Here is a 27730-nt window from a genome sequence, read left to right as displayed (position 1 = left end):
TCACTACAAAAAAATTTGATAAACTCTTCTAAATTCTCTCTCTAAAAAACATCCTAAATAATGTCTTATTTATAATCTATTAGATTTGTTGGGAAAGAAAATAAAGCACAAATTCCTAAATCCAACAGCTACTAAAAGCTTAATTCCAAGAAAATAAATAAATAGTTCTATGTTTGGTTTAGTATGCCAACAGTTCATGTCTTCCAAAATTACTAACTTAATTTTGCGGCCTGCAAAGGTGAAGGATACATTTGAGGAATGCGTCTTAAAAGATCAGAAACCGTCAACCATGTAACTAGTCAATTGTCCAATCAACCACTCCAAAAACAAATTCCCTACTGCTACGTAGTATTTTTTGCTAGTAACATGAAAAGTATGTATCAAAATAAAAGTACTTGAATTCCCACAAAGCTGAGCTGAAATCTCTGAGTCAAGACAATATTATGTGCTTGCAAGGGGAATCGGGCGGCAGCAACAAACAACTCCTGATTTGAGAGTTTATTTCAGCACGAACACGAAACATACAGATTAGAACGGTACTGCTTCATTAGTCATGGAAAATAGCAGCATTCATTTCTCTCAGCCTCATGATAAGTCGTTTATTGAGGAGCCATCTAAAAATGGTTTTGTGGGTGGAAACGGTGAACTTCCAAAGGTAAGCTCGTTCGACTTTACTCAGTTACTTCTGGCCTACAGGAATTAATGACGTTTTACCTCAAAAAGCAATTCAATTTTTTTCGTTTTAATTTTGTGGGTGGAAATAATAGGAGGCAGGCGTAGATTCAACTCTGGTAACCAATGGTAGTGTTGACTACAAAGGAAGAATTGCTGATAAACGGAAAACTGGAGGATGGAAGGCTTCCCCCTTTGTAATAGGTCCTAATTTCTTGGTTATTCATGCTGCAAATTACTGTCTCATCCCTATGTTATTATAAACTAGTATTAATTACATGTTAGTTTGGAGATGACAATATTTCTTTAATTTGATGTGTAATATATAGTGAATGAGGTGGCGGAGAGGTTGGCATTCTTCGCGATTGCGGTTAACATGGTGCAATATCTGGTGTTCGAGATGCATCAATCCCTTCCTGATGCTGCCACTCATGTAACCGACTGGATCGGAGCTGCTTATGTTCTCACACTACTCGGAGCATTCTTGGCCGATGCTTATTTGGGTCGATTTTTAACCATAATTATCTTCTCTTGCATCTACGAAGTGGTAAGGACAAGTGCTACTAATACTTAGGCTTCAGTGCCTCAAATTCCAAAGTTTAAAAGGAGAAAAAAAAGCAAAAAAGGCAAATAAGAGACAAGCTAGAGCTTTCTATGTCATCATACCGCATATCCTCGGCTCCTAGCAGAAGAAGAAGTCGAATGTTTGCATGGCTTTTACTAATTTATTTGAACCATCGAGAAATACGAATGCAATTGGTGGTATCACCAATGAAAATTATCCCTCGTTACGTTATAATTTTATTGCGGAGCCCCAAATTAATCCAGCATCTAACATTGGCTTTTTTTTTTTTATTATTTCATTTATTGCTTTTTGGGCAACAGGGATTGGTGTTATTAACGCTATCCGCTTCGATAGACAGCTTACGACCACCATTTTGCAGCAAGAGACCGTGCCCACCAGCGTCCGATGGCCAAATTGCCTTCCTCTATGCTGCTCTGTATCTCATAGCCCTAGGAACTGGTGGAATCAAGCCATGCGTCTCATCATTCGGGGCCGACCAATATGATGATGCTGACGAGAAAGAAGCTCAAAAGAAGTATTCATTTTTCAATTGGTTTTTCTTTGCCATCAACATGGGTGCACTCTTGGGTATTACTGTTCTAGTTTATGTGCAAGTGAAGAAGGGCTGGAGCTGGGGATTTGCGGTTCCAACAGTGGCAATGTTTTGCTCCATCGTCACCTTGGTCGCGGGCTGCTCAAAATACCGTTATCAAAAGCCAATGGGAAGTGCCTTTACTAGATTTGTTCAAGTCATTGTGGCTTCCGTGAGGAACCACTTTAAAGGGGTCAAATTTGAACCAGGAGCTCGGCTTTATGAGGTCCCGACTGAAAATTCTGATATATTTGGTGCTCGGAAGCTTTTTCACACCGAACAATACAGGTTAGGTTTCAACTAAGCTTTTTCTCTCTTGGAGAATTATTTTGTATAGCTCTTCGTCTAATTGCAATTTTATTGCTCAAAATCTCAAGTGCAACTCTATATATTACTGCAATATATATTGTATGGCTGCACACCACTAACTTCAACTGCAGCCATGCTAATCCACTCTTTGTGGTTGTCAGTTAAGAGGTTATCTTACTAAATATAACACATAAACATGCCCAAAAATTTTTTTGTTCTATAACCCGTGCAATCCAATATTGTAATTAACGACAAGTAACTGTCACTATGATAAATATATCATGACCCTTTTTTTTTTTTTCTTTAATATGTCCATGACCTTTTCTTTTATTTCTTTGAAACGACATAAGTCCCATGATTCTTTAATGGGAGCAATTAAGACGAATGATACCTGTCATTGACTTTTTTGTGTGCATGTCTGCTTTTATTGCTGCATGCATGCTCTGCCGCGGACACTCGATATCGACGATGTTTAAATGATTCTTTCTTTGATTGGTACTCCACGGGGCATTGCCGGCGAAACAGAATTTGACTTTTCCATTTTGGATCACCTTAATGTCCTATTCCAAAGCAAACGATCCTGTTTCAACCTCCAATGGCGGAGTACTCAGTCTGTAACTAATAATCTTTCTCATTCATTATGTTAGACCTTTCTACCTGGGAATTACCAAATTATTTAACATAGGATGCAAAAGCAAGACCAGATGGAAATTCTAACACCTAAATTAGCTCCCTTATTTTTTTTTTCAATGTTCCTCCCACAATTGATTTAGTTTTTTTTTTTTTTTAAATATAGTTTAGTCATATCCAATTATCTTTCGGGACTGATAAGAAGGGGTGCAAATAAGTCGAATTTAATTAATTTATTCATGAGCTTGCTCGGAGTCCTAATTTGTGAGGTTTAAAAACTTGTTGAACTTAATAGAGTTTAATCAAATTTTGTATTTTAAACTCAATTATTAAAACCGCGACGGGCTCGACCTTGGATTGAAGTATTTTAACAAGAGATCTGGAGCCCCACTCAACTGGATTGCATCCTTAGGATTCATTATGTCGATCGTTATCCTCAAAAAAGTGATTAATACAAGTCAAGAACTTGAGATGAATTTTTTGTTTGAACAGATTCTTGGATAAGGCGGCAGTCAAGACGGACGCTGAAAGCAACGCCAACAACCGATGGAGGCTATGCACAGTAACACAAGTTGAAGAATTGAAATGCTTCATCCGAGTCCTACCCGTATGGGCATCCACCATCGCACTCTCCATCTCATTCGCTCAACTGTCAACATTCTTCCTCAGCCAAGCCAACATTATGCACAGAAAACTTGGCCCACATTTCGAAATCCCAGCAGGCTCCGTTCCAGTCTTTGCCGCCTGCAATGCCCTCATCCTCGTCCCCATCTACGAAAAAGTCATCGTCCCATTTCTCCGCAGTAAGACCGGTCATCGTCGCGGCCTAACTTCCCTTCAACGGATGGGTGTCGGCCTGTTTATATCCATATTCGCCTTGCTCTCGGCTGCACGGGTGGAAAAGAAGCGCCGCACCGATAGCAATCCGTCCAGCCTCAGCGTTTTTTGGTTGTTCCCACAATTCTTTCTCATGGGAAGTGCTGAGGTTTTCACGTACGTTGGGCAGTTGGAGTTTTTCTACGATGAGGCAACGGATGGTACGAGGAGCATAAGTAGCGCATTCTTCTTGAGCGAAATCGGGATTGGAAGTTGGCTTAGTACTGCGCTTGTCAAGATCATTGAGGCGGCGACCGGTGGTGTGGAGAAAGGATGGCTTCGAAATAATCTCAACAAAAGCCGACTGGACTACTTTTACTGGATACTAACGGCCATTAATGGCTTGAATTTCTTGGTTTACTTGGTGGTTGCATGGAACTACAAGGGCAGAGATGGTGCCAAGGCTAGCGTAAGGGATGTTTCTCAAGTGGAAAATGGTGTTGAACTTAGAAATGGTAAAGATGACAGTGGGGAATCAAGTAGTATTATGCATTGAAAACTTAATTACCACTACTTTCAATAATAATCTGGTGAGAAACTGAGATTGTCAATTACCACTACTTTTGGATTCGATCCTCACCGGCCTTCAACACGAGGAGAGCTCCAGAAACTGAGATTTATGTCATTTCTTAAGTTGCTACATTCTCTGCCACTGTGACAGGTTGGCTACTTCTTATATATTTCTTGGGTATAAATTTCACTTTTGTGACTTCGTAAACTTTACCTAACTCTATATTTCTGCACGCAGTTATGGTTTTTTTTTTTTTTCCTTTTCTTTTCGATCCTTGAAATTCACTTTAATTCGCATTCTAACTGAGTTGGCTCCGTTCATCATATCGGCAAGAAAAAAGGAAGTAAGATTGAAATCCCTTTCGTATTTATCGTCACCTAATGTAAGAGGATTGGGAAAAGTTCAAGAAGTAAATAAATTTAAGCTGATTACCCATTTTTCGCGTAAAAGTACAGATTACAAATACGAACTTTCATTCTCCGTTTTCAAAATAGCATAGCCTCGTCTGAGTAGAATCTTAATTACAACCAAAACAAATCCTCGAATTTTGAATTATTAGTGAATTACAGTCAAATTTATTTGTACTTCATTCAACACCGCTCATGTTTTCTTAAGGTGGTTGCCTTCAACAAATTGGGCTTCTCACCACTCTATTTACAACACATTAATAATAGATAAAAACTAGCTGAGAATTAGGTACCTGAACTATTCAATTTAAATATCAGACGTACGGCTATAGTTCAACCCAGGCCTTTTTTTTTTTTTTTTTTTTTTTGCTTATATATATACACGTTGTCATCTTAATTGGTCTGTTTATATTGTCATGCACCCTTTTTGTCTTTCTTTTGGATAAATTTAGCAAGGGAAGAAAAAGGGTTTTTTTTTTTTTTTGGTTTTATAAAGAAGCTAATTAAGATGAATATTAGCACATTCTAATATGGCACCCCTTGTAATGGTATGTAGCTAATGAAGAACTTTTATTTTATGAGGGTCATTCACCACTACAAATCAAGTCTACGCAATGGGAATATATGAAATCAATTATGTAAAAAAAAATGCGCAAGGACAAGAGCTCACTTTCATAAGGCTAAAAAGAAGCTGATTTTCATATGGGCCACGCAATTGTGAAATGTATACTTTTATATTAATTAGTGTGTTTGGACAGCCAATTATTTGGCCAAATATATTTGCTGACATCACTATTACAATTTCCAATACACCTTTTTATCTTCCCAATTATCTTTTTATCTCACATACATCACATCACAAAAAGTGCTACAGTAAAAATATTTCAAATAACTTACAATCCAAACACACTAAATATTATTTCCATCAAAAGACAGAACTACGTAGTCCGATGAATGATGGAACCAGGAAGATACTTAATTAGTGGAAGCAAATCAAGGAAAGAAAGTAGAGGAGGGAGCCATTCTATATATTATTGAGAACCTAAGGGGAAAAAAAAAACGATACGAGAAAAGAGAAAAGGAGTTGGGAACAGCGATTGAAATGCGGGATGCTTTTGAAAAAAAGATGCGGTGAGCTTCAAGGATATTAATGATTAATACGAAGTCTTTAATCAATCATGTTACATTGGGATCTGTTCGCTAAAGTTCAAATAACTTAATCCCAAATTTTATTGTCTCTGCACGTGGCCTGCACTTGAGAAAGAAGAGCTCTCGATTCAAGTAAAGGCACGCACAAAAACACATTTTGGCATCTTCAAAGAATGACAGTAATTGATACATACAGGAAAAGCCCTGTATATTGGTGCTTAGTGCTAAGGACAAGAATTATTACTTATTGAGTGTCTTCTCCACAAGCACAACCAATATATGAAAGTGAATGACGAAGGAAGTGCGAGATACTTCGGTTGTTGTGTTTGAATTGCATTTTTTATGATTTTTTTTAGAAAAATTGTTGTAACGATTTGATATATGTGAGGAAAAAAGATAATAAGAAAATGTGATTACGAAAAACGACGCAATTTTCCGACGGAAAAAGGCTATCCAAATAAGGCCTTCTAGTTCTAAATTTGCAATATGACTTTTTTGATGAGCTCGCAGATTTCTCTTTCAACTTAAACTGCTCAATATATATAGATGATTAATTAGTGGTAGACTTAATTGAGAGATTTATCAAGTGTGGATTTTTCACAAGATTATTGTCTTACATTGAGAAAAATAATATATATATATATATATATATATAGATAGATATGCTTATGGAGAGAGGGTAATATGTATCAAGGGCAAGACATCTTCTTCATTTCTTGAAATTTAAGTCCTTGCGCTATTTGAAGAGTTCCATTCAATCGTTTGACGTGCTCAGAGTTGATCTTTCTAGCGTTGCTTTTTCACAACTAATAATGATAATGATGTCGTCCTCAGTACGTAGGAATTACTATGCTTTGGGTGTATGTGCATCCAGTTGACATCATGATGAGCAAAATCTAATGTGTGGAAATTTTGTATAATGCCAAGCACCTATATATCAACTGCGCTTAGTAAGAAGATAACTAACTAAGTACGTAAAATAATCAACTTGCTTGCCCATCTTTAGCAATGGCTAATGGGGAAAAAAAAAAAAAAGATGATAAGCACTACCTTCATCATCGTTGTGCACATCACTTTTTTCTCATAACTCAAACCATTAAATTAATATATTAAAACATATATGGGATTTCCATGCTGAGATCCCACGAGCAAAGATAATACTAATGATTACATAGAGGCTTAAACTCTGCTTCAAATTTTTTTTTTTTTCCTCTCTTCTTTTTGAGCCACTCTCCTAGAGAGAAAAGCTTCTTCATAAAAATAAAATAAACCTAAAAAAAAAAAAAAAGGAAAAGATAAGTACACACTGCAAGCCTTTTAATATGGGATAACTTTTTTTTTCTCCCACCCCCCCCCCCGGGCGCTCCATATCCCGGCGAATACTGTAGTCAAAAGTCGCCTTTTGGCCGGTCAAACGTTCTCCGTTGACTGAGAGAGCAATGGCTGCGCCAGAGAAGACTTGATGTGGGTGGTTGCTCTGCTGCTGATGTTGCTGCCGTGGTCCGCAGGAGGTGCCTGAATCGCGGCTGCTTCCAGCTTTGCAAACTTCTGTTCTTCATTTTTGCCCCACAGGACCAGATACAGCCCTATTATGATGAGTACAGCTCCAATGATCCTGTACCAAAAAAAAGTTGATTAGAATTTCCTATAATACGTAACCCTTTGGAAGTTTTTGCATTGAAGCTGAGACCTGCAATTAGCCCTTACTTTTCATTGAGGTGGCCTTATTATTGCTTCCCCTTATCTTTATTGTCTCTAAATAAAAGAGTGCAATTTTGAGATTGAAAGACTTTCAAGAAATGAGAGGTGTAGTTCTGAATAGTGCAAGCCAATTTATGATTAAACTCGTAAAAAGAACAAGAAACCAGCTTGACCTAAAAATAAAGATGACAGGTAAACATCTATACCAAACTTGTGGTTGCGGGTGGGACGTGCATGTGGGGTCTTATAAGAAATGCATAATTGATAAGAAGCTTCTGGCCGGGGCGGTTTGCAAAATAATACTAAGGGGGGAAATTAAGAGATCGGGTAAGATGGAGGTGGATAATATATTGGAAGAAGAAGAAGTGCATTACCCTCCCAAGTAGAACTCCTCCCCCAAAGCAATGGAGGCCGTGATGGCGACAACTAGGGTCTGAACAGGTTGATACACGGCCACGAACACGGGGCCACCCCTGTCGATGCACCATATCTGTACAGCGAATGCAATCCCAGATGCTACCATTCCCTGCAACGCCAATCAGTCTATTTACTACAAACTAGTAGTTTTTTTTTTTTTTTTTCTTTTGGTTTCATTCTCCCTCACCCCAATACCCATTTTCTACTTTTCCAGTTTTAAGGTACCTCATGAATTGTCATGTTTGCACTAAGCTGTTTGTCGGGCACGATAAATCCAAAGGCAAGAAAGTGTACGTACTATCGACAAGATGTTTGACTTCCTATCTTGTCAAATTGTAATTCGTTCTAAGATTACTGGTTTAGAAAATGAAAGCCATCACATTTGAGTATAACTACAAAGGACAACATACAAATACATGCCACATTTGTGTCATTAACCGTACACCCCCGTTTTGCTTTCACATCACAATATCACATGCAATGATGGAATTATCTCTTTCTCCCTTGAAAAAGACACTCATTTTAGTCCAAGAAATTCTAAACAATTATGGCTTTCCTCCTCGTTTTAGAATCTTTTTTCTGCTTTATCTTGCTTTTTAATTTCTTTTAGTATTCAGTTTAGCAGGCAATTTCTTCTCCCATCGCCGCCGCATCCTTCCCTCAAATGCCCCATCCCCACTCCGTGTTCAATCCATATGGATTGAAGATTATTTTTTTAAAAAAAATTAAAATAATACTGTAACATTTCTTAATTAATGTGTGATATATGTAAAAAAAAAAATTTTGACTATCTAAACAAACCTATAAAATTTTCTATGGAGACCGTGCATGTATGATATATAGAAGGCTGATATGTGGTGACATGTAACTTACCGCATAGAAAACACTGAAGAGCTCACTCCCAGAGTGAATGAGCCAAGCCTGAGCGTCCCGCTCCATAAAAGCAGCAATAATGAGAAACTGTATGATTCCAAAGAAACACTGATAAGAGGTGAATGAAAGCCTAGCCGGGTAACTCTTGAGGACCGGCTTTTGAAGCACAAGCCAAGCTGACCACGACAAACAATGCCCGATCAAGTAAACGCAACCCAGGCTCCAGCTCTTGCCCGCAGCATCTCCCAGCTGAAGCATCCTGATCCTTGGTGAGATCTCTTGTAACGTTGTTGATGGGCTGTATATGGTGGGACCTTTGAAGAGAGTGATCACCGATGCTCCGGCAACACAGAACGCGGTTCCTAGCACTTTTGCTATGCCGTCTTTTCGAGTTATTCTCACTTTTTCTATCCTGTATTAAGAGTATTGTCACATACATCGTTAATTAAGTTAGTACCAGATTACTGTTAATTTGTTACTCTGTATGTAACTAGTGGAATACGAGTGCATGCCTGAGTAGTGCAGCCATGAGAAATGTGATGGCTGGGACAGAATTCTGTATGGCAGATGCAAAAGTCGGGGAGGTGTGGTCCAATCCCAACAAATAGAATCCTTGATTTGCAGTTATTCTGTCCAGAGATATTGGAGAGTAAGTACATGTTGTTAATTCTTGTATGCACAATTGTTCATATGAGGATAAATATCATGATGCGCTTTTTTTTTTTTTTGGTGGGTGGGGCGGGGGGGCGTGCAATGTGATCATACCCAACAATTGCCATGAGGAAGAACTGAAGCAAGAAGGACCAAGTAAGAGGTGGCCGCTCCTTCCTGCTCAATCAACAAAGAAGAGTTCATGTTAAACTTTGAAAAATAGCTTAACTAGCCAAGTTGTGTATCATCCATCACATATGCTCAAGCTTAACTTTTAGCATATCTTAGCGAAAGTTGTATTTGGCATATGCGGAACTGATTGGAGGTGTAGTTGTATATTATAGGACCTTTACATAAGCCCCATGCATTACAATTCCAGTTCCCATCAAGAACCAAAGAAAGCCAAATAAAAGGTAGTTATGATTACTTACTTCTCAAGGAAGTAGGCAAAGGGCAAGAGGAGGAGCAAGGCAATTATGTTTCTATAAACTGGGAAAACAATCTTGCTAATGCCACTGTTGAGGGCAACTCTAGAGACCACATGGAAACCAGCATATCCAAACTGCAAAGCCAACATGGCTATGTGCAGTTGAAACTTTTCGGGTATTGAACACCACATTCTCTTAGTAGCTACAGAACTAGCTGTATCTGCCATTGGAGAAGCAGACGCCTAGCAGTGAAGGAAGGTGAATTTAATCAAAAGGAAAGAAAGGGATGAGTAAAACGTGAATTCTATACTAGCTAGCGAGGGTTGAGACTTTTGAGAGTGAGAAAAATGAGTGGAAGTGTGGGGATGTTAGGGCAGACTTAGGGGAGTATAAATATAGTTGGAGAAAGATGAGAATTGGGAGAAGGGGGAAGACGGAAAGATTGAATCTTGAGGATGACCCACAAGGAGGGACCTAAAAAGTCGTATTGTCAACTGTTAACAGCCTTCAAATGTTTCTGGTTGTCTCCCACATTCTTCTCCATACCAATCCACACACACGAGACACTGGACACTCTCTCCTTCTTAGCTGACAAGACAGGCCCCCAATCGCACTGACTGGGGAAGGGGGAAAAAAATGAAAGGAGAGATTAAAGCAAGAAAGAGAGAAGACTGTAGAGCTGCAAACGAGCGGCTCGAGTCAAGGGTCGATTTGAGATTGATCAATATGGAACTCGAATCGAGTTTGAATTGATCAAATCGAATTAGTTCGAACTCAAAATATCAACCTCGTTTATAGCTTATGAGTTCGAGTATATATATTATTATTATTATTTATTTTAATAGTAAAATTATATATATTTCCTTAATATTTTATTATTTATTAGAAAAATAATTATTTGTTGTTTTTATTAGAATAATTTTTAGAAACTCAAGCTAACGAGCTGCTCACGAGCCAGAAATTCGAGTTACATTACAAGCTGACAATTCGAGCTGCTCACGAACTAGAAATCGAGTTACAGCTCGTGAGCCTTATCGATTCGAGCACGAGCTTGGTTTTTCCTTGGTCAAGTCGAGCTCGAGCTCCATTTTCTTGGCTCGTCGAGCTCGAGCTCAAACTCGAGCCTACCTGTTATTAAGTCGAGCTCGGTTTGATAAGTCCAAAACTCGACTCGGCTCGTCTCGTTTGCGGCCTTTCAGAAGAGTTACAAGAAGGGTTACTATTATCATTATTATTGTTGAGCCAATTTCCTTCAACCAATCGGGTAAGCATATAATGTAATGTAATTTTGGTTGCAAGTAAGGCATTCAAATTTTTACACTTTTTACCAAATTCAAAAGAGATGCAGAAGCGCACCCTTTTAATCGAAGTGGATTTCTTTCTCTAATTTTTCATGATTCAATTGAACTATTCCCTAACTTAATATATTTTAGGTAAGGATAGTGCGTAGATATATATTACAAAATTTTTTTAAAAAAAATTTGCTATTATTGTTGAATATGTATTGCATTTTAATGGGTTCTGTTTTGGAAGCATGCCATTAATGATGATGATAATGGAGGAGAAGAGAAGGGTGGTCAGTGGTGGTGAGCCGCCATCGATAGATAGCGCGCACGAGGGGAGAGGTGGGTACTCCCATGCGTCCTAAGCCCCCATGAAGGGCCTTAAACCCCACCACCACCCTACTACTCTTTTACATTTATCGTTTCTTTCAATTGTCTATTCTAATATGTCCTCAGTCTTTTGTTTGCAATACACTACTCGCTGGTACGATCAAATTATTTCGTTTACCAAACACGAAAATACAAGTAGACACTAGGCACCAGATACTACGATCTGACTCGTGCTCCGTAGTTTCTTGCAAATAATTCAATCGCCATTGACCGTACAAGACTCCCATGTCATCCAAGTACCACAAGCTCTTGTCTGGAAGACTCGCGTATTCCATGCTACACCAGAGCGACTCGACTCTAATTACATGTATCAGTTGAAGTTATGAAGGAAATGCATTAATGTATTTCTTTCTTTCTTTCTGCATACGAAGTGCGAATTATATATGAGCCATTGGCATGATTTTCCAAAGCGAAAAAGAACTGAATTTGCACATGCAGACCGATTGGTAAATATATGTCTAGCTACTACATCCTGACTGATTCCCTTTGGGACGAAAATGAGTTAGGTATTAAATGGTGCTTGTGAAAGAGATTTGTTCTTTCATGGGCTGATATGTTGCAGGTTCGTCCAACCAAACAATTTTGTTTGAACCTATGAAATGTAGACGTTGTCGAGTTTTTTATTTATTTGTTTGTTTATTCTTTTCTTTTTTTAAAAAATAAAAATAAAAATTTCCCCCTTGGGTGAGAGGAGCCTACTCCACTCCCATGAGGTCCACGATGGATCCAAAGGGATAGATCAATGATAGGTCTTACTTTGGGCCTTTCCCACTTTCGTCGGCCGGAACCACACTACAGAAAGTCGCAGCAAACAGGAGGAATCCTTCTCTTTTTTCCGATCATATGAAGGGGAACAAAAAAAAGAAAAAGAAGTCGTCGCTGAATTAGTGTTTAACTTGCTCAAATAGAGTATCTTTTTCCCCCCTAACAGACGTTAATTAATCATCCTCATAGCAAACGTAATGAAGTGTTTCCACTAAGCTTATTCCCACTTGAAAAGCTTTGCTCAAAGTGTGGGCTATGGTCTGATATCTACTCCTTTACTTTAAGAGACATTGTGTCCCCCCTCAATTGAGACCAGCATCATTCTAAAATTTCGCAAAACCCCAAAAAAAAAAAGAAAATATAGAAAGAAAGAAGCTCAAAAGAAAAGCCTGAGCATGAAGAATTTATTAGAATGACTGACTAGCCTCTTTCTTGATCTTCAATCGAAAAGTGCAGCTTCAATCTGACAGCCATGTTGCGTAAAAAGTGAGAATATTTTACAAAAAAAAATTGTAAAGGGGGAACTGGAGGAGGAGTTGGCCGGGTGTGTCTGGCATGACCCGGCCGGCATGAACCGGTCGGACACCACCCTGACCAGTCCAGGTTGTAACTTTGATTACCCTCTGTACACCTTCGTTCTCTTTTGGTTCCATGTAGTACATGGCTGACAGCTAAAATTAGATTTGGTTTGCACGGGAGAATCTTGACTGCTCTCTCACCATTTGGCCCCGGCTCTGACTCAACAAACTCTCGATTGATTTCCCAACTGAATTTGCACCTGCAATTGAGAGTGTTTGCTGATCAGCACCGAGACATTAATTAATTATGTAGACAGGTTAATTATGAAGCAGCATGACCTGACCACCAAGAAGGTCTTCTTCACTTTTGTGGGTTTATTAATTAATGGTAGTAATAAATAGAATACGGAGAGGAGGGAAAGAAAGAAAACGGAAAAAATTGTGCATAGATTTCTTTTCCACAAAGATCCCTCAATTTATTATTTATGGTCACGCCAAAGGAAAAGAGATGGGCATGAGCACCCAACGCAAAAGTTTCTTTATCTTCTCTTTTCTGTCGCGAAGGAAAAGTTTGCCCTGAATTTTCCAATTTGTACGCTTGGTTATAGTTTCACACTTGAGAAAAGGGGAAACGGAAAGTGCATAAACGATAGAAGATGATCATGTTTATCCTCTGAAAATGATTCCCAACGGCTAAAGCTAATTTTCCGTTCTCCAAGAATATTATTATAGTGCCTGGTTTTTATGGTACCAGGATATCCCACATCCGTTTTCCAATAAATACAAACTCAGTTGAGATTTTCTTTGTCCGATAATATGTTGATAACACCAAATTGATCCTACTGTCAAGACATTTCGGTAGAGAATAATCATAAAGAGTTTTTCTCCTGCAGTCTACACAGCATTACATGTGGAGACACATGATATGCCATCATTTACGTTCAATTCAAGCCGAAATAGAAAAGGATGTAGTGCTTGCTACCTTTTGGTTTTTATTGTCACCCTATATATATATTTTTTAGCCCGTATCGGTGCTGCTAAATAGTTTGGATGGGAACACAAATTATTTTTTTGGTTTTAAGCATAATGAAGAGAAAAAGGCCAAAAGGAAAAGTTATTTCCCCGCTATTCCTTCACAACCACTACTGGGAAAATGTTTCTTCAACTTTTTCCATCTTTTTCAAGTTTCACCAAAACTTGATATCAAGCCACTGTCATCATGCTAACCCTTAACGAGTCTTTTTGCCCTTTCGTTTTACAAATGCATGGTGGCTTCTAAGTTCACAAAACTGAAGCAGGAAAAAAAAAAAAAAAAAAAGAGCCTTGTAAGAGACACTCATCTAATTGCTGTTATGTACTAAGACAACATTAAAAATGTGTGCTTCTTTTTCTCCTCGCGACTGTGGAGACAGATACCATTTCAATCAGAATGGCAGCCCGTTGAGTGGTCACTTCAGTGCTGGAGATTCCCGGTATGAAAGAAAAATACTAGCAACACGCGGCAATACCAGCAAGTCACTGTTTTCGAATCAACTAGGCTTTTGAAATCAAGTTTGACCATTGCCTCTTGCTATCACGCTCACATATTGTTGTGACGTATCCATCAATCAACAAACGCTAACTCTAATTCTGTGCCGTTCATGAGTTGTTGATTGAATGGAACAAAACATGTTAAAGAGATTAAGGGCTTTGCTCGGTTCTAGTGATAAAAGAGCACGGCGCTAGTAAATTAAGGCTGGTGGTGAATTAAGACACCGGTGTAACGAGTTATTGCATGAATCAGCAAGGAAACCATACCCTACCCAAGTTAACTGACTTGCTTAGAGTATTGGCCAGCCAAATTCCTCCATTTGCCTTGCATCGCTAAAAATTCCATAGTTTTTTGCAGAAAACTCGGCGTGAAGGGCAAAAATTGAAAATAATAAGAGTAATTTATATGGATAGCGACTAAATATTTTGAATAGTCAAATTTTGACTACTTTTTTTTTTTTCAACAAACGTCAAATTTTGCCTACTTAACTACGAATAGAATGTTTTTATCCATTAAACTATTAAATGCATAAATTTTGAGTCATTCTGTCTGATTCCACCGTTAACTCTACCAGATCTAACTATTAAAGGTACGTCTCATAAATCGTAAAAATCCTTAGATCTGGTTAGATTAACGGTGAAATTAGACAGAATAACCAAAATGTACACATTTAATAATTCAATAGGTAAAAACCTTCCATTAGTAGTTGAGTGGTCAACTCTTAATTATTCAAAAAATTCAGTGACTGTTCGGATAATTTGCTCTATCGAGTAAAGCACTGATCCTAGATCTCAGAACAGATTTTTTTTTTTCAGGCAAAGCATTTGACGAAATTTACAATCAGTTATGTGCATTATTTCTTAATTTTAAGTGAATGACATAATATTACGATTTAAAAAAAAAAAAAAAGCTATTCTTCCCAGCTTTGGGTAGGCCTTCCTGGCATTACCTAGTTTGGCATCTTCCTAGTTTCGAGCTGTTAGTGGGCGAAAGCACTCACGATTCTACTCTGCTTTTGTTTGGCTCTTTTGGTGCACAAGGTGATTCCATCCACCACACTGCTAGCGACACTCGAAGGTCCCAGCCTCTAGATAATTAGCAAAAACAGCTCCAAGTGCTTTATCAAGACACCAAAATCGACCAGACTACGAGAATTTCATGCAATCAACACCATGCAGTCATAATGACTTAAAAATGACTCCATTATAATTGTGCATTAGTATGCCCCTCAATATGAAATAACAACTTGACAATTACAGCATGAGGGCTAATCAAGTTGACTAAGTCACGATGTTCCACTTTTCTAAATGAACTTGATTGCAACTTGAGCAAGTTTACACAGTATGGAAAGCACCCCGGAAGCACAATAAAATCCATTTCCATGTTGTGCCTGACAAGATTGAACATATGCTGAAACATCAATTTTACAAGTACTCTGTAAGACAGACAAATATGCATTTTTTATGTGCATGGCCATAGCAAATTGCCAGCTAACAACAACAGCAACTCAAAAGACAGAGTGAAAATAGTTTTCAACATGTCTTCGCAATTCAATCGCATATTTACTTCTGTAAACTCAAGAAAATCCGGCTGAAGCTCATATTTCATGTCACATATGACTGACTCCCTTTTGATATGGGTGGTAGACGAGGAGAAAATTTTCACACAGAAATATTAGCAGGGAGAGGGCAATGGATACAGAAGCTCACCCGAGCCATTCAGTATAACTAGAACTTCAGTGCTCATAACTTCAAAACAGTGTCATAAGTAGTAGATGATGCAGAACCATATCGTAAGAAACAATCAAATATACTTTTTAGTTACTTCATAAACAAGGACGTCAGAGGAATGACCTTTGACTGAAACAAAAACAGAAGGCTAAGAAATTCACCATACCACATGAATGATTATCGCCTAATTGAGTAGAAAGACTGACCCAGGAATATCATAGTTGCCCTTCAATTGTTGGACCACTTCTATTTTCATTATACAAAATTTGACAAACTTTCTCTCTCCTCATTGATTGGTTACCCACTTTTGACATCCACGTTCATGGGAGTGACAAAGTCTCCATTAAGCTAGCCCCTTTAAATTGCACCAGTTGGTGAGGAGGGTCCCATATCAGGGTAGCCAAGCCCACCATTTCTAACTAATGTTCCAGCCAACTTGACACGATGACCAATGGTAGAAATAAGAAGATGGTACAAGTATCTACTCACCAAAGATGCTATAAAGACCTTCAAAAAGCAACAAAGAAGATTCCTAGTTCGTCATTTTCAATAGCCTCGTTGTCACTTGATTGTGTCAGACACAATGAAACAGTGGAAAACAATATGTCTCTTTGTGCTCAAGAGAGCTCGTTCAAGTATATCACATTAAAGATCTACTAACAAGTTATTCATGAACCAAGGATTGATTTTCCCTAATAGGTTGTAAAAGATACAAGCAACTTCAGGCTAAGATTGACGTAATTATGTCCTATCCTACAGTAAGCCCTAAATATTTCATGAACAACTAAGCAGGTTTGACATGTGAAGAGAGACAGTTAGCACAAAGCTATTGGAAGAGGAAAAGCCAAGATCAGAAAACAGAAAATCAAAAGAAAGAAAGACATCAGCCATGCTTCTTCAACTTTCTACTTGAAGAAACGCAGGACATAATCTTCAAAACCCAGAGAATCTTGATGACACTTCTATTCATCTCTCAGGAAAATTTCCAAACCCCAAAACACCAGGAAAGGCTTGTTTATGTCTAGAGAAAATTTTTTCCTTCTAAGTATATGCTGTTGCATAACCACTTCACAAGGTTTAGAACGCACTATCAAGGACCTTGTTCTACTGTTTCCTGCATGTTTAGCCTCAGCTACCCAGTTGATATAATAATTTTACCAGTTACTTTCCTTTCCTACTCAATGCAGCAACAACAACTACATAAAGCTAATGTACTGCCATAGCAAAATGATTTTTGCCCCAACATTGTGTGCAGATTCCCATTAAACAAGATAAGACCAATCTGCAAAAATCAAACTCTTTTATAGACACAAATGCCGCACTAACGTGGAAATGCACCTACTGCTGCAATTTGAGAAAAGAACAGCTATGCCATGATTACTTTTGGAATAGCAATCCTACGTGTCAGTTCAAACACCAAAGAACCATTTTTCAGTGTATAACTCAATTATTTAAATTTTTGACAGAGATCCCAACTAGGTCTGACTTCTTTCAAGCTATTACCCAAATTCTTCATCCTCAAAAGTGTTCCTAACACAAATAAGTGACAAATCCCACTGCCACATGGTTCTTGTGTAGTGATATGTTGAAATCAACTAGTAAAACTAATCCTTTCCCCGGAAATGCCAATTTCCATGCGTCATGAAAGTTAAGGTACGAGGGATGCATTTAGTTATATCTGTCTAGAATGTAACGTTAAGGTACAACAGATTCATTTATTTATATCCTTGCTAGAACGTTCAGTTGATAAGAGAAACCAGCAATATATCCACTGAATTAGACATTCTAAAATGATTCTTAACAGCAGAGAACAAGAAAGCAGATACAACCAGGATGTGATGCATGCATAATTCACACATCTGATATTTATGTTCATGAGATACACAACTTTTTCTTACCCCAACAATGTAGCATTTTATCGGAACAAGAATAACTGCCAAAAAATAAATGATCAGATGATTTAACAAAGAGGTGACATTTCAATCCTTAATCTGACCAAACAACCCAATCTTATAATATTAAACTCTTCCCAACAGCAGTCAAAATGGCGCCCAGGTCTTTCATATTGAGCACTAGTAATGAATAAGTGGTAACAACGGGTTCCACTTTCATCTCATGCTATTTACGTTGTTGTTAGAAACCCTCCGAGCTTTCCCAAGACAAAATTAGGTTTTCTTCGGTTTGAAAACTCAAATGTTTATAAATTGCTTACCAGAATACAGAAACACCCCACTCAGTGGCCCTAGCTAAGGGAACAAACCCAATTCTCTATCACCCCTCCCCAACCCATCCATAAATGGAGCTTGGATGGTGGAGCAAATAAGACTCTACCTTCAGCCCAGGAGATAGAAGAAAAACTCAAGCAAATGACCAACTTTGAGTTCAGCAAGACAAGAAAATAAAAGACTAACAGCGATCTAGAAGTTACACTTTGCCAAACAACACCAGAGTTAGTAAGTAATCAATTAACTATAATTACCAAGACAGTAGGAAGAAACACAAGCTCCACATGTTAAAAACCAAGCAGGGGAAAGACTTACGCCATTTGCAGGCACAGGGAAGGGAAAATTTTCTTAGTTAGTCAGAACATATCATCCCTTGCTTCGGCTTTACATAAAATTAATTTTGGATTTCTTTATAAAAGCTTAAAACAATAAACAACTCATGACATTTCAGATATTGCTCTCAAAGTCACTTCATACACGCATTCCAACATAGGGTACAGCACAAAGAACATTGAATTGTCAGGAATCATGTAGGATGAAGCCCATATGAATTGGCTAAATTCCAGTATCTAACAAGAGATAATCCTCAACTCAACAAAACTCTGGTTATCAAATGAGAAATAAAGAATTACAGTAAAACTCCTACTGCAGTAATTAGATAGTTATCTTAATCCAGTCGCCAAACAAGTTTTCTCTTCTGGGATTCTTAGAGTGGGGCCATGTGAATATTGCATACCAAAAGCTAATATCCTCTTTCAGTCTCCGTAATTTCTGCAAAAATTTAGTTTTTGGACACAGCACCTCTTCTGCAAAGGCCTATATTCTCCTGCATCTTTCTGGCAGAAGTTTGATTGAGCTGATTCTGCAAAGGCATAGGTTTTGGATCAGCACCCTTGATCCATTCCTGACAGTACTGTTTCATACTTTTATGAGCCTATAATGACTGAAAAGAAACCTCCATCACCCCATTTACTCACTTTTCAAGGACCATAGTTTGATTTGGAACGAAGTTGAACAAGACACAACCAGGTCCTTGGAGTTTACCCACTCAATAGATCATTTAAGCAAAAGACCAAGCAGATCAAGTTGACTGTCCAAATTTTGCTTGAACCTTGCAAAACGACCAAAATCCAACTGGGATTTCTTCAGTGGAAAAGTACACTTCTTTGCTTCTTTTGCTTTTAGAAATCTTGAACAATGCCATAACAAATTCCCTAAATACAGAGAGATTTTCGTTTGCCTTGGTGTAGTCTCTAAGTATTACACTTAACAGATGTAGATCTTAATTGGATAACAAAATCTGAACGAAAAACTACTTACTTTGATGTACTTCTTCATTATCAAATGTCATTTCTTTAAATCCAACAATTGACTTATTGGTTGCACCGATCGTCTAGTCGACCCATCTTATCTAGGTCGGTGACCAAAATATATTTGATAACTATAATATCGCAATCAAAAAGAACCGCCCAGCAAATCCAAACCATCTCTCTCTCTCTTCATTTCCAAAAGAAGATCTCCTTTAAACATTCAACATGTTAAGGTTAAACTTTTTACATACAAAGAGTATTTTAAGTGATTACTTTGTCAACTCACAAGCTTGTTAAAGCATGAAGTCACAAGTAGTCACCAAACTGAAAGTAAATTTGAAATAGACAACAGCTATTTCATGGAGACCAACAAATAGGGAAATTCCAAACAAGCAGCGGATGAGAAGTAGGAACCATAAGCTTACAAGTAATGAAATGTCCTCCAACTAAATCTCCCAAAGGACATGATAATAACATTCGCAGATCGTACTCAGATCTAAAGCTAGTTTTTGGCTTTCCTAACCTTTTGCTTTCAAAGTGACATCCTAAAGAAACAAATAAGGCAGACAGGATCACATTCACCAAACAAGATTTAGCGTCTCAAATTTCAACTTTATAAGGGGGTAAATTGAGAAAATCTCTGCTTAGGATATATATATAAAGATCCAAAACAAGAAAAAAAAAAGTTTATCTATATGACTATACGCCTCTTATACATCGGATTCTACGCATCCATAACATGGACAACAACAGCTACCAGGGCGTCATTTTAGCTTAGTAAAAAGGAAGTATTTTCTCCAAATGTCTCCCCTCATGTCAGGCAATTCGTTGTCTTTTTCAAATCTAATATACAGTCAGAGATAAAACATTTACTCAGCACCTGTATCCTCAACAGACTTTTTATACTCTGGCTTCAGCTCATATGTTCCTTGGTTTGTACCCCTTTTATTGTAGACGCAGAGCTCATTCAGTATCTCCTTCAGAAATTGCTGCAAAAATGGGGCAAAGCAGCAAGTACAAGAATATTAGTTCACGGAAATTCAAAGTTATTCCAGACTCAATCATTACCAGAGAGGGAAAAAAAATCAAGCATGCAGTGATTTCTCTTTTTCTGTTCCCTGGTTGTCTTACAAGGGTAGCTAAGGAGCAGGAGCATGCATTATGGCTATGCTATGTGACCCAGGGCCTAAATGATGGGTCAACACTCTGTTTCAAATTGCTCTATAAACTAGTGAACATTCAGGCAAAGCAGCCAAAAAGAAAAACCCCTGATCTATAATGACGCTCTCCCTTCAAACAGGAAGCATTATTTATGAACAAGGATCCATTGATGGTTCCCTCTTCTCCAATCTCAACTCCAAAATATGCATCAATTTTAAAAAGAACACCATTTGTCTCCTTAAGGGAAAAAAGAAAGGGAAGGGAGAATAAAAAAGAATAATAGTATACCGCAGGTTGATCAGTCTCTTGCACAAGCTGCTTCAAGGCCCAATTAGGTTGTCTTTCAAAAAGTTTAAACATGATATCTTCTAGTTCTCCACGATCCCGTCTAGTTCTCTTGACATCTGATCCCTTAACTGGAGCTGCTTTCTTCTTATCCTGCCATAAAGATGCATGATTCGAGTAAGAATATTCCATGTTTATAACCATTGGAACTTTCCTGGAATGTACTGTATTACCCTTCTTTGCCTTGATAATAACCACTCCTGAATAAATAATGCGCAATAGGCGGGGAAGCAATAAATATGCATTTAGAAATAAACCAACAATGTACAGAACAGCATCATCATGATGTTAATGAATTTCTTAGCTAAATATACGATACTTGTACAAATCAGATGACGAACTGCAACGTTGGGCAAAAATTCTCCCAGAATTTGGCCTCCTTCCCAGCAGAGCATAATTAACTGGTCTCAAGGAAGATAGCTACCAATGGGATCCAGAAGGCCAATCGGCCAATTTTAATCTAAGTACAATATTTTCAAACATTGTTCTGATGTTTTTAAGAATTAGAACCAACTTAGAGTCCATATCACTAACATTCCAAACTTTCTTACAGCAGCTCCCACTTTTTGTTGTTCAGAAGTCCAACAAGATCACAAAACAGAATAAATAAGTTGCAAAAATTTCGTTACAACTACAGGAAGTTCAAGATCAGCAAGATTAAAAAGCAGAATGCATTAGCCACAAAAAATTAACCCATAACTAGAGGACATGATTGAGTACCTTAGAATTGGATGCAATCAAGCCTACCATTCCAGGCATAGGCCTCATGTGCACACCACGATCATTGTCGATCACCTACAAATATACGAGCCCAAATTGGGATAGAAAAGAAAAAAAATGAAAATCATTCCAATTATACAAAAGCCAAGTAAGATATTTTGCAAGTGATATAAATCACGCCATACTTGAATTTGTCTATTTTTGACCATCGATTTATTTGTCCTCTCACGACACATTTTTCTGTACTCTTCCATGTTTTCATTGTGTGGTTTCAGGTCAAATTTATGTTCGACTTTCCCTTCTGCAGCAACTCTTCCTGCAAAATCAGTGCTAAACAATAAATAACAAAAGAAAAGATTCTTCCCAGCAAAGTTTTGCTCCAAAACTGTCCAGGCATGCAACATCAAAAACTAGAGTCAGAGCACAGAGAAAGCCTCACAGATCAGACCCAATCTCAACTCAGCTGAACAAAAGCAGGACATACTAAAAAATTTAAGGAGCAAAAGCTATATCCCTGTTCTATACCCATTGTTTGAAGAGAATAGCTTCCAGAACAACAATGCATCAAAAAGAATCTTGTAAATTAAATTTGAACTTGAGGAGCCTAATAAAGATTACCTTGATTTGTCTCAGAGAAAATACACATAGGAACAAAGTCTTTGAACATATTAAGCGAGTAGCTTTTCGGCATGTTTCCGGCATCACTTCCAGTTCCAGCCATCTCCATAGTAAACTGATTGTAATTTAAAAAGCTGTTTAGAATGGTAGAATAGTGATTTGCAAGGAAAACTATCCAAATAAAACACATAACAGATTATCCACATTCTGAAATTCATTGCGATAAAGGCATAACCCAAGGTGCTTCCTATACGTAGAAAAAGACAAGGAAAAGAAAAAAGGTTAATGGAACTCCACATATCCCATCAAACATATGGAACATGCAGATACCTATTTCCAAAACAGAGGAAAAAAGGAGTAACTAACCGATAAAAATATGCTGCAGTGCATCAGATGCAAAATTAAACATACAATGGGTCCCAATCCTAATATATACATGTTCTAATTAGTTAATCTCTGCAGAAACGAATTACTTGCAAAAACAAATAAACTCGATGCAAATTTATGGATATACATATGTAGCAAACTACATAATTTTGAGCATGTGAACATTTTTGCAACCACATGTCAGCACGAATTCAACAACAACTAAACTTAACTTGAATAATATGCTTCTAATCACCTGCAGCCATTCAGTCAAAATCAATTATTTGAATGCACAAGAGTGAACACAATGATCATGCTTCATGCATAGGCATACATCACAAAAGCACTCCGCATTATCCGAAAAGAAGACAAAGTGCTACTACATCAAAAGCCATCCAGACTTCTGACCTCTTCCCAAGTACCAGGACAGGGGTCAATTGCTTTCTCACTTCGTAAACCTGAATTATAGTCCATTCAGGCTTTATTTAGCACACAATAACTACTGAACTTAAAAATAAAAAAAAAATAAAAATAAAAAAGGATGGTATAGCAAAATCTTACGAGGCAAAGAAAAAAAATCAAATAAATCACTTAAAAAACTTAATTCACTAAACAAATCTACAGCTCAAATCAGAAGAAAACTGCAAAAATCTAATTCAATTACCAAAGAGAATAAGAGTATACACACGCACAGGCACATTTCAATTATATCAAAACGATTAAGTACGTGAGAAATGACTCTTGAGTACCTGCAGTGAGTCGTCGGGACGAAGAGGATCGAGAGAGACGACGACTTTAGAGGCCGGAGGTGAATCGGAGACGGAAGAGGAAGAAGAGGCGGCAGCTTGAGCTTGCCAGGACTTGGAAACGACTAGTGGACACTTCATCAGCCACACCGATCTCTCCGCCTTGGCGGTGTCCACGACGGTGCTGTTGCTGCCGTTACCGTCGTCTTCCATCTCTTCTTCTTACTTGGTTCCTTTCCGTTTGATTCTGAGCTGCTTATTGTGCTACAGGTGTAAGTTTACTAGGCTCTGGCTTGTGTTTCATCAAACTCGTCAGGGAAGTGAATTTTCTGTGTTGACTCTCCCCGCGCTGAGCTCTTATGTTTTGGAATTCGAGTTTTCCCATTCTTTTTTTTTTTTTTTTGGCCTTTTTGTTATTGGGCTCATTTCTTGCCCTATCTTCGCGTTTGGAGATGTTTTTTGTAATAACAGACTGTGTATGACTTGGGTCAAACTTTTTAAAGGATGTACCTGGTAGCTGGTACTCCTCAGCTCTTGCTCGACAAAAGCCGAGGTATATTTTCCGGTTGGCTTATTAAACAAAATTCAAACAATTAAAGATGCACCTACTCTATTTATTTGTGGCTCAATATTGCCTCAATAACTATACAAATTTTAGAAGAGTTCAAGATCCCGTGATTAATAACTCGTATTAAAAAAAAAAAAAAAACTCTCCTCCTTCTCTCTTTAAAAAAAATTTTAATCAAAATATCTTCCAACTTTTCTATGCGAAATCAGATTTTCGTATCTTTTCCTCATGCGACGAACCTCTCTCTAAAGTCACTACTATATTAGGTTTCCTAGTGAATTGCTTAGTGAAAGTTTTCTCTCCTCCTAAACTTTTATAGTCAAAGTGTTCTTCTCTCCTAAGATTCTCAGTGCGAGTTTTAGGTAACTTTTTTTTCTATTATTAGATCTAAGTTTTTTCTAGTAGGAGTTTTAGATCATTTTTTTCATTTTTCTATTATTGATTTGAGTTTTTCAAGTTTGTTTATTAGAATTGAAATTTCTTTAGTCTATTCAACAGATTTCATCTTAATATCTGGATTTGAAACAATTAATTAGTAGATGTTCTTGAAACTACAATTATTTTATCTTAGCTTTTTATTTGTTACTCAAATCTATAACTTTTCAGATTTGTTGTTTGATACCTTTGTATGATTTTGAATGTGAAGAATGGATTGAGTGGCACAGCGACAAAGTGCAAGTGGGGTCACAAAATCAAGACCTCCTACTTATATTTTAAAAAAAAATGTTTTATGCATCAATCGTCCATAACAAGGCCATGGGCGGATCTTGAATTCAAACAGTGGATTGGGCTGCACTTGAAAAGGCTATGAGCCTGGCCTCGTTTCTTAATGGCAGTTAAAGTGGTTTGGATTGTCGTTTCCCATTAAAAAAAAAAATTACCTTTTTTTGTGAAAGTATTTTTCAATCACTTTGTTATCTTATATATATCAAACTCGTAAAAAAAATTTATCTTTTTCATGAACACATTTTATAATCACCTTCTTATCTTATATACATAAAGTCGTTACAGTACATTTTTCTACAAAAATTGCTAAAAACAACAATCCAAACAACAAGTTTTTACGGCATTTATCTCGTAGGTAGGTACTACTAGTGGATTTTAATAGACCTTCAGCACATATACAGAAAAACATAACATAAACATACACAACAATATTGAACGATAGTTACGAAAATACTAAAATCATTTCAAAATATTATTCTAAGTAGATAAGTAATTTTCACTTTCAGTAGCGTGGTTAAACATGGCTAATGTGTGATCACTAAAACACCAATTGAGCATGTTGCTTCAAGATCAAATACGGTATAGTGTCAAATACTCCAGACGGGTTTAAGCTTTAGTCGCATTTTTGTAGGTCGAGACATCTACAGCAGTCAGCCTTGTTTCCCTCAGGAAGAGGAAGAAGTAATGATCCTTGTGTGTATAAGCTTTAGTCAATCAAGGGAACATCCAAAAATTTCTTGCAAACAAGTTTTAGTAACCACTTCGAAATGTGCATTCATTGGTTTGATCCATGTCTTCATCCCTGAGGATTTAGCTAAAGAATTAGTAGTAGTACGAGTTACCACTGCAAAAAGGGTAGCCAAAGAGAGAATCACACGCAAAATCTAAGGCACAATTGTGCTGATAGACAGTGTCCATTACCTGATAATTACCAATATTCCAGCGTAAAAGTGAGCTCAATTTTCTTGGTCCTTTTATCGTCCATGTAATGCGGTATACATACACAGCGTTTTTGATTCTACCAATCTTGTACATACTATACTGATAACAAAATTTCCGTTTGGATTAATTGTTTCGGGGTATTTTTGAAATATTTTATTGTAACAGAGTTTTTAGAGTATATTTTGAGATATTTTTAGAATATATTTTGGGATATTTAAGAGTAGTAGAGTTTTTAGAATATATTTTAAAATATTGAAAAAATTTAGACAATTTTTTAGAATACTATTTAGAATATTTTTTGAAAATTTTTATAGTATTTTGAAAAACTAATTTTTGAAAATTTGATGGATCCAAATGGAGCCGTTTTAAGTCCATTGATCAAATGCTTGGCAAATAATGTAAATAGGAAAGGAATAAAGCGTCGCCACGTTGTAAAATCTCATTCTTTTATCCCTACCTAGTACCTACTGCCGCCTAGGAGCCAATTATATGATCTCGTTCCCATATCCTCCCCCGGAAGAAGGTATTAGTTATTTAGTTTAGGACAAATTTAGGATCAGAGTGTGAAGTTCGAAGGTATTAGTAGTTACTTAACAATAAATGTTCAACTTCTAATTTTATGAAATAATATTCACTAAACACCTCAAAAGTGCTTTTAGCATCAAAAGGTGTTTTTTTTTTTTTATCAAAAGCAACGCAAACACCAAACAGGGCCTATAAGTCCCCTTTTATGTTTCTGGAAGCCTACTAAAACCCGAAAAAAAATTTTCAATAAAAGAAAATGCAACATTTGGGTAAATAACATGTTACTGTAAAGTGGAAAGAGATATTATTATTATTATTATTAAAGTGTAATGTCCAAAACTGTAGTGTTATGTCACATATGATTCTAGTACAAATTACAAATAAAATTATAAAACTGTTATATGTCACTTGTTTAATCGGTTGGTGATCGTATTATTTGCCTTAGTAAGAAGCTTGTGGGTTCAACGGAGCTCGCAAAATCATGCCTTTGTGAATTAGTATTATTGCTAATATAGTAAAGATTGTCAGAATAAAAGCAAAGGATGGGGGTGAAGAATATAAAAAGTGTAAAAATCAATTAAAATTCTCTTTTCCTGTCATATGTCTCTTGGATTAACCATTTGGCTAGAGCCTTAATTAACCCTGCATGCGGATGCAAAACTTCAAGAAATTCGGCAAGAAGAAAATATATGACGTATTGCAGAGCCGTGAGGGGCACGAGAAAAATGACCATGGCAAGAAGTGGCTTTCATCCCAAGCAACCTTCGAAGAATCCAGCCCGATTGCTGAACCAATGGATGTACAAGGCCACGCAGAAAATGAAATGGGCAGCCCAAGATATCCTTAACCAGTACCTTTGGAGCACGGGATCACTCATTCTATCTTCTATTCTTTCGTCTTTCTCTCTTTTTTCTCACTAGTAAAACGATTCTCTCAGTGAGTCTGGGCCGAATGTTATATTTTGATATTGTACTGAAAAGGGTCAAAGAGGGTGGTAGAACGTGGGAAGATGATATTATATATACAGGGAGGAGAAGGGAGGGGTAAAACAGAATCTGTTACTTTGGATATGGTACAGAGAGGGCAACCCCCCAGAGATGCATTTTCCGTTGTCTGACAATTATTTATGCGTCCTACCTTTACATCTTTATCAGTTTATATGCTCAACTGCATACCCGTATCATATGCAATGAAATCCTTAACAACTTTAAACTATTTGTTGAATTACAAAATTATAATTAGAATGCATATTTCCTCTACAAGAGGTTGTTTAGAGGAAAATAATAGAAGTTCCAGAGATCATATGATCATATAGTTATTTATATTATTAGACACAATGAAGTTGTTTGTCTTCTTTTCCACAAAAGTTTTCCTTTCTTTTAAAATTCAATGATAGAGGGCAAAAAGTAGTGAAAATTAAGTGTGAATCTTTAAACAGACAAGTATTGTTAATTATCCATTTAAAGTATATGGTCCCTAA

General features: G+C 37.2%; 3 protein-coding genes across 5 annotated transcripts; 1 reads left to right on the top strand and 2 right to left on the bottom strand.

Moving 5' to 3' along the window:
- The first annotated feature begins 411 nt into the window (after nucleotides 1-411).
- On the top strand, nucleotides 412-4353 carry LOC113712548 (protein NRT1/ PTR FAMILY 8.2-like). The gene is made up of 5 exons (XM_027236029.2): nucleotides 412-655; nucleotides 768-876; nucleotides 1002-1219; nucleotides 1558-2117; nucleotides 3261-4353. Exons 1-5 carry the CDS (start codon nucleotides 554-556, stop codon nucleotides 4138-4140), a joined length of 1869 nt encoding a protein of 622 aa, XP_027091830.1. The 5' UTR covers nucleotides 412-553; the 3' UTR covers nucleotides 4141-4353.
- A 2419-nt stretch (nucleotides 4354-6772) lies between these two features.
- On the bottom strand, nucleotides 6773-10152 carry LOC113712120 (protein WALLS ARE THIN 1-like). The gene is made up of 6 exons (XM_027235410.2): nucleotides 9785-10152; nucleotides 9468-9530; nucleotides 9215-9331; nucleotides 8703-9114; nucleotides 7787-7938; nucleotides 6773-7326 (listed from the first exon to the last, which is right to left on the bottom strand). The coding sequence occupies exons 1-6, from the start codon at nucleotides 10006-10008 to the stop codon at nucleotides 7122-7124; spliced, it is 1173 nt and encodes a 390-aa protein (XP_027091211.1). The 5' UTR covers nucleotides 10009-10152; the 3' UTR covers nucleotides 6773-7121.
- A 5300-nt stretch (nucleotides 10153-15452) lies between these two features.
- On the bottom strand, nucleotides 15453-23927 carry LOC113710930 (transcription initiation factor IIF subunit beta). 3 transcript variants are annotated; one of them, XM_027234006.2, is made up of 7 exons: nucleotides 23493-23926; nucleotides 22378-22492; nucleotides 21945-22075; nucleotides 21760-21834; nucleotides 20983-21132; nucleotides 20414-20522; nucleotides 15453-15658 (listed from the first exon to the last, which is right to left on the bottom strand). In XM_027234006.2, the coding sequence occupies exons 1-7, from the start codon at nucleotides 23700-23702 to the stop codon at nucleotides 15603-15605; spliced, it is 846 nt and encodes a 281-aa protein (XP_027089807.2). In that variant the 5' UTR covers nucleotides 23703-23926; the 3' UTR covers nucleotides 15453-15602. The 3 variants fall into 3 exon arrangements, with proteins under 3 accessions (XP_027089807.2, XP_027089805.1, XP_027089808.1); XM_027234004.2 differs by lacking the exon at nucleotides 15453-15658 and adding an exon at nucleotides 18644-19085 and having other exon boundaries at nucleotides 23493-23927; XM_027234007.2 differs by lacking the exon at nucleotides 15453-15658 and having other exon boundaries at nucleotides 20162-20522; nucleotides 23493-23922.
- Between the last annotated feature and the right edge of the window lie 3803 nt (nucleotides 23928-27730).

This window comes from Coffea arabica, chromosome 10e, assembly GCF_036785885.1.
Source record: "Coffea arabica cultivar ET-39 chromosome 10e, Coffea Arabica ET-39 HiFi, whole genome shotgun sequence".
NCBI lineage: Eukaryota > Viridiplantae > Streptophyta > Magnoliopsida > Gentianales > Rubiaceae > Coffea > Coffea arabica.
The sequence above is the reverse complement of the archived record's forward strand: the minus strand, read 5'-3'. Positions and strand labels throughout refer to the sequence as shown.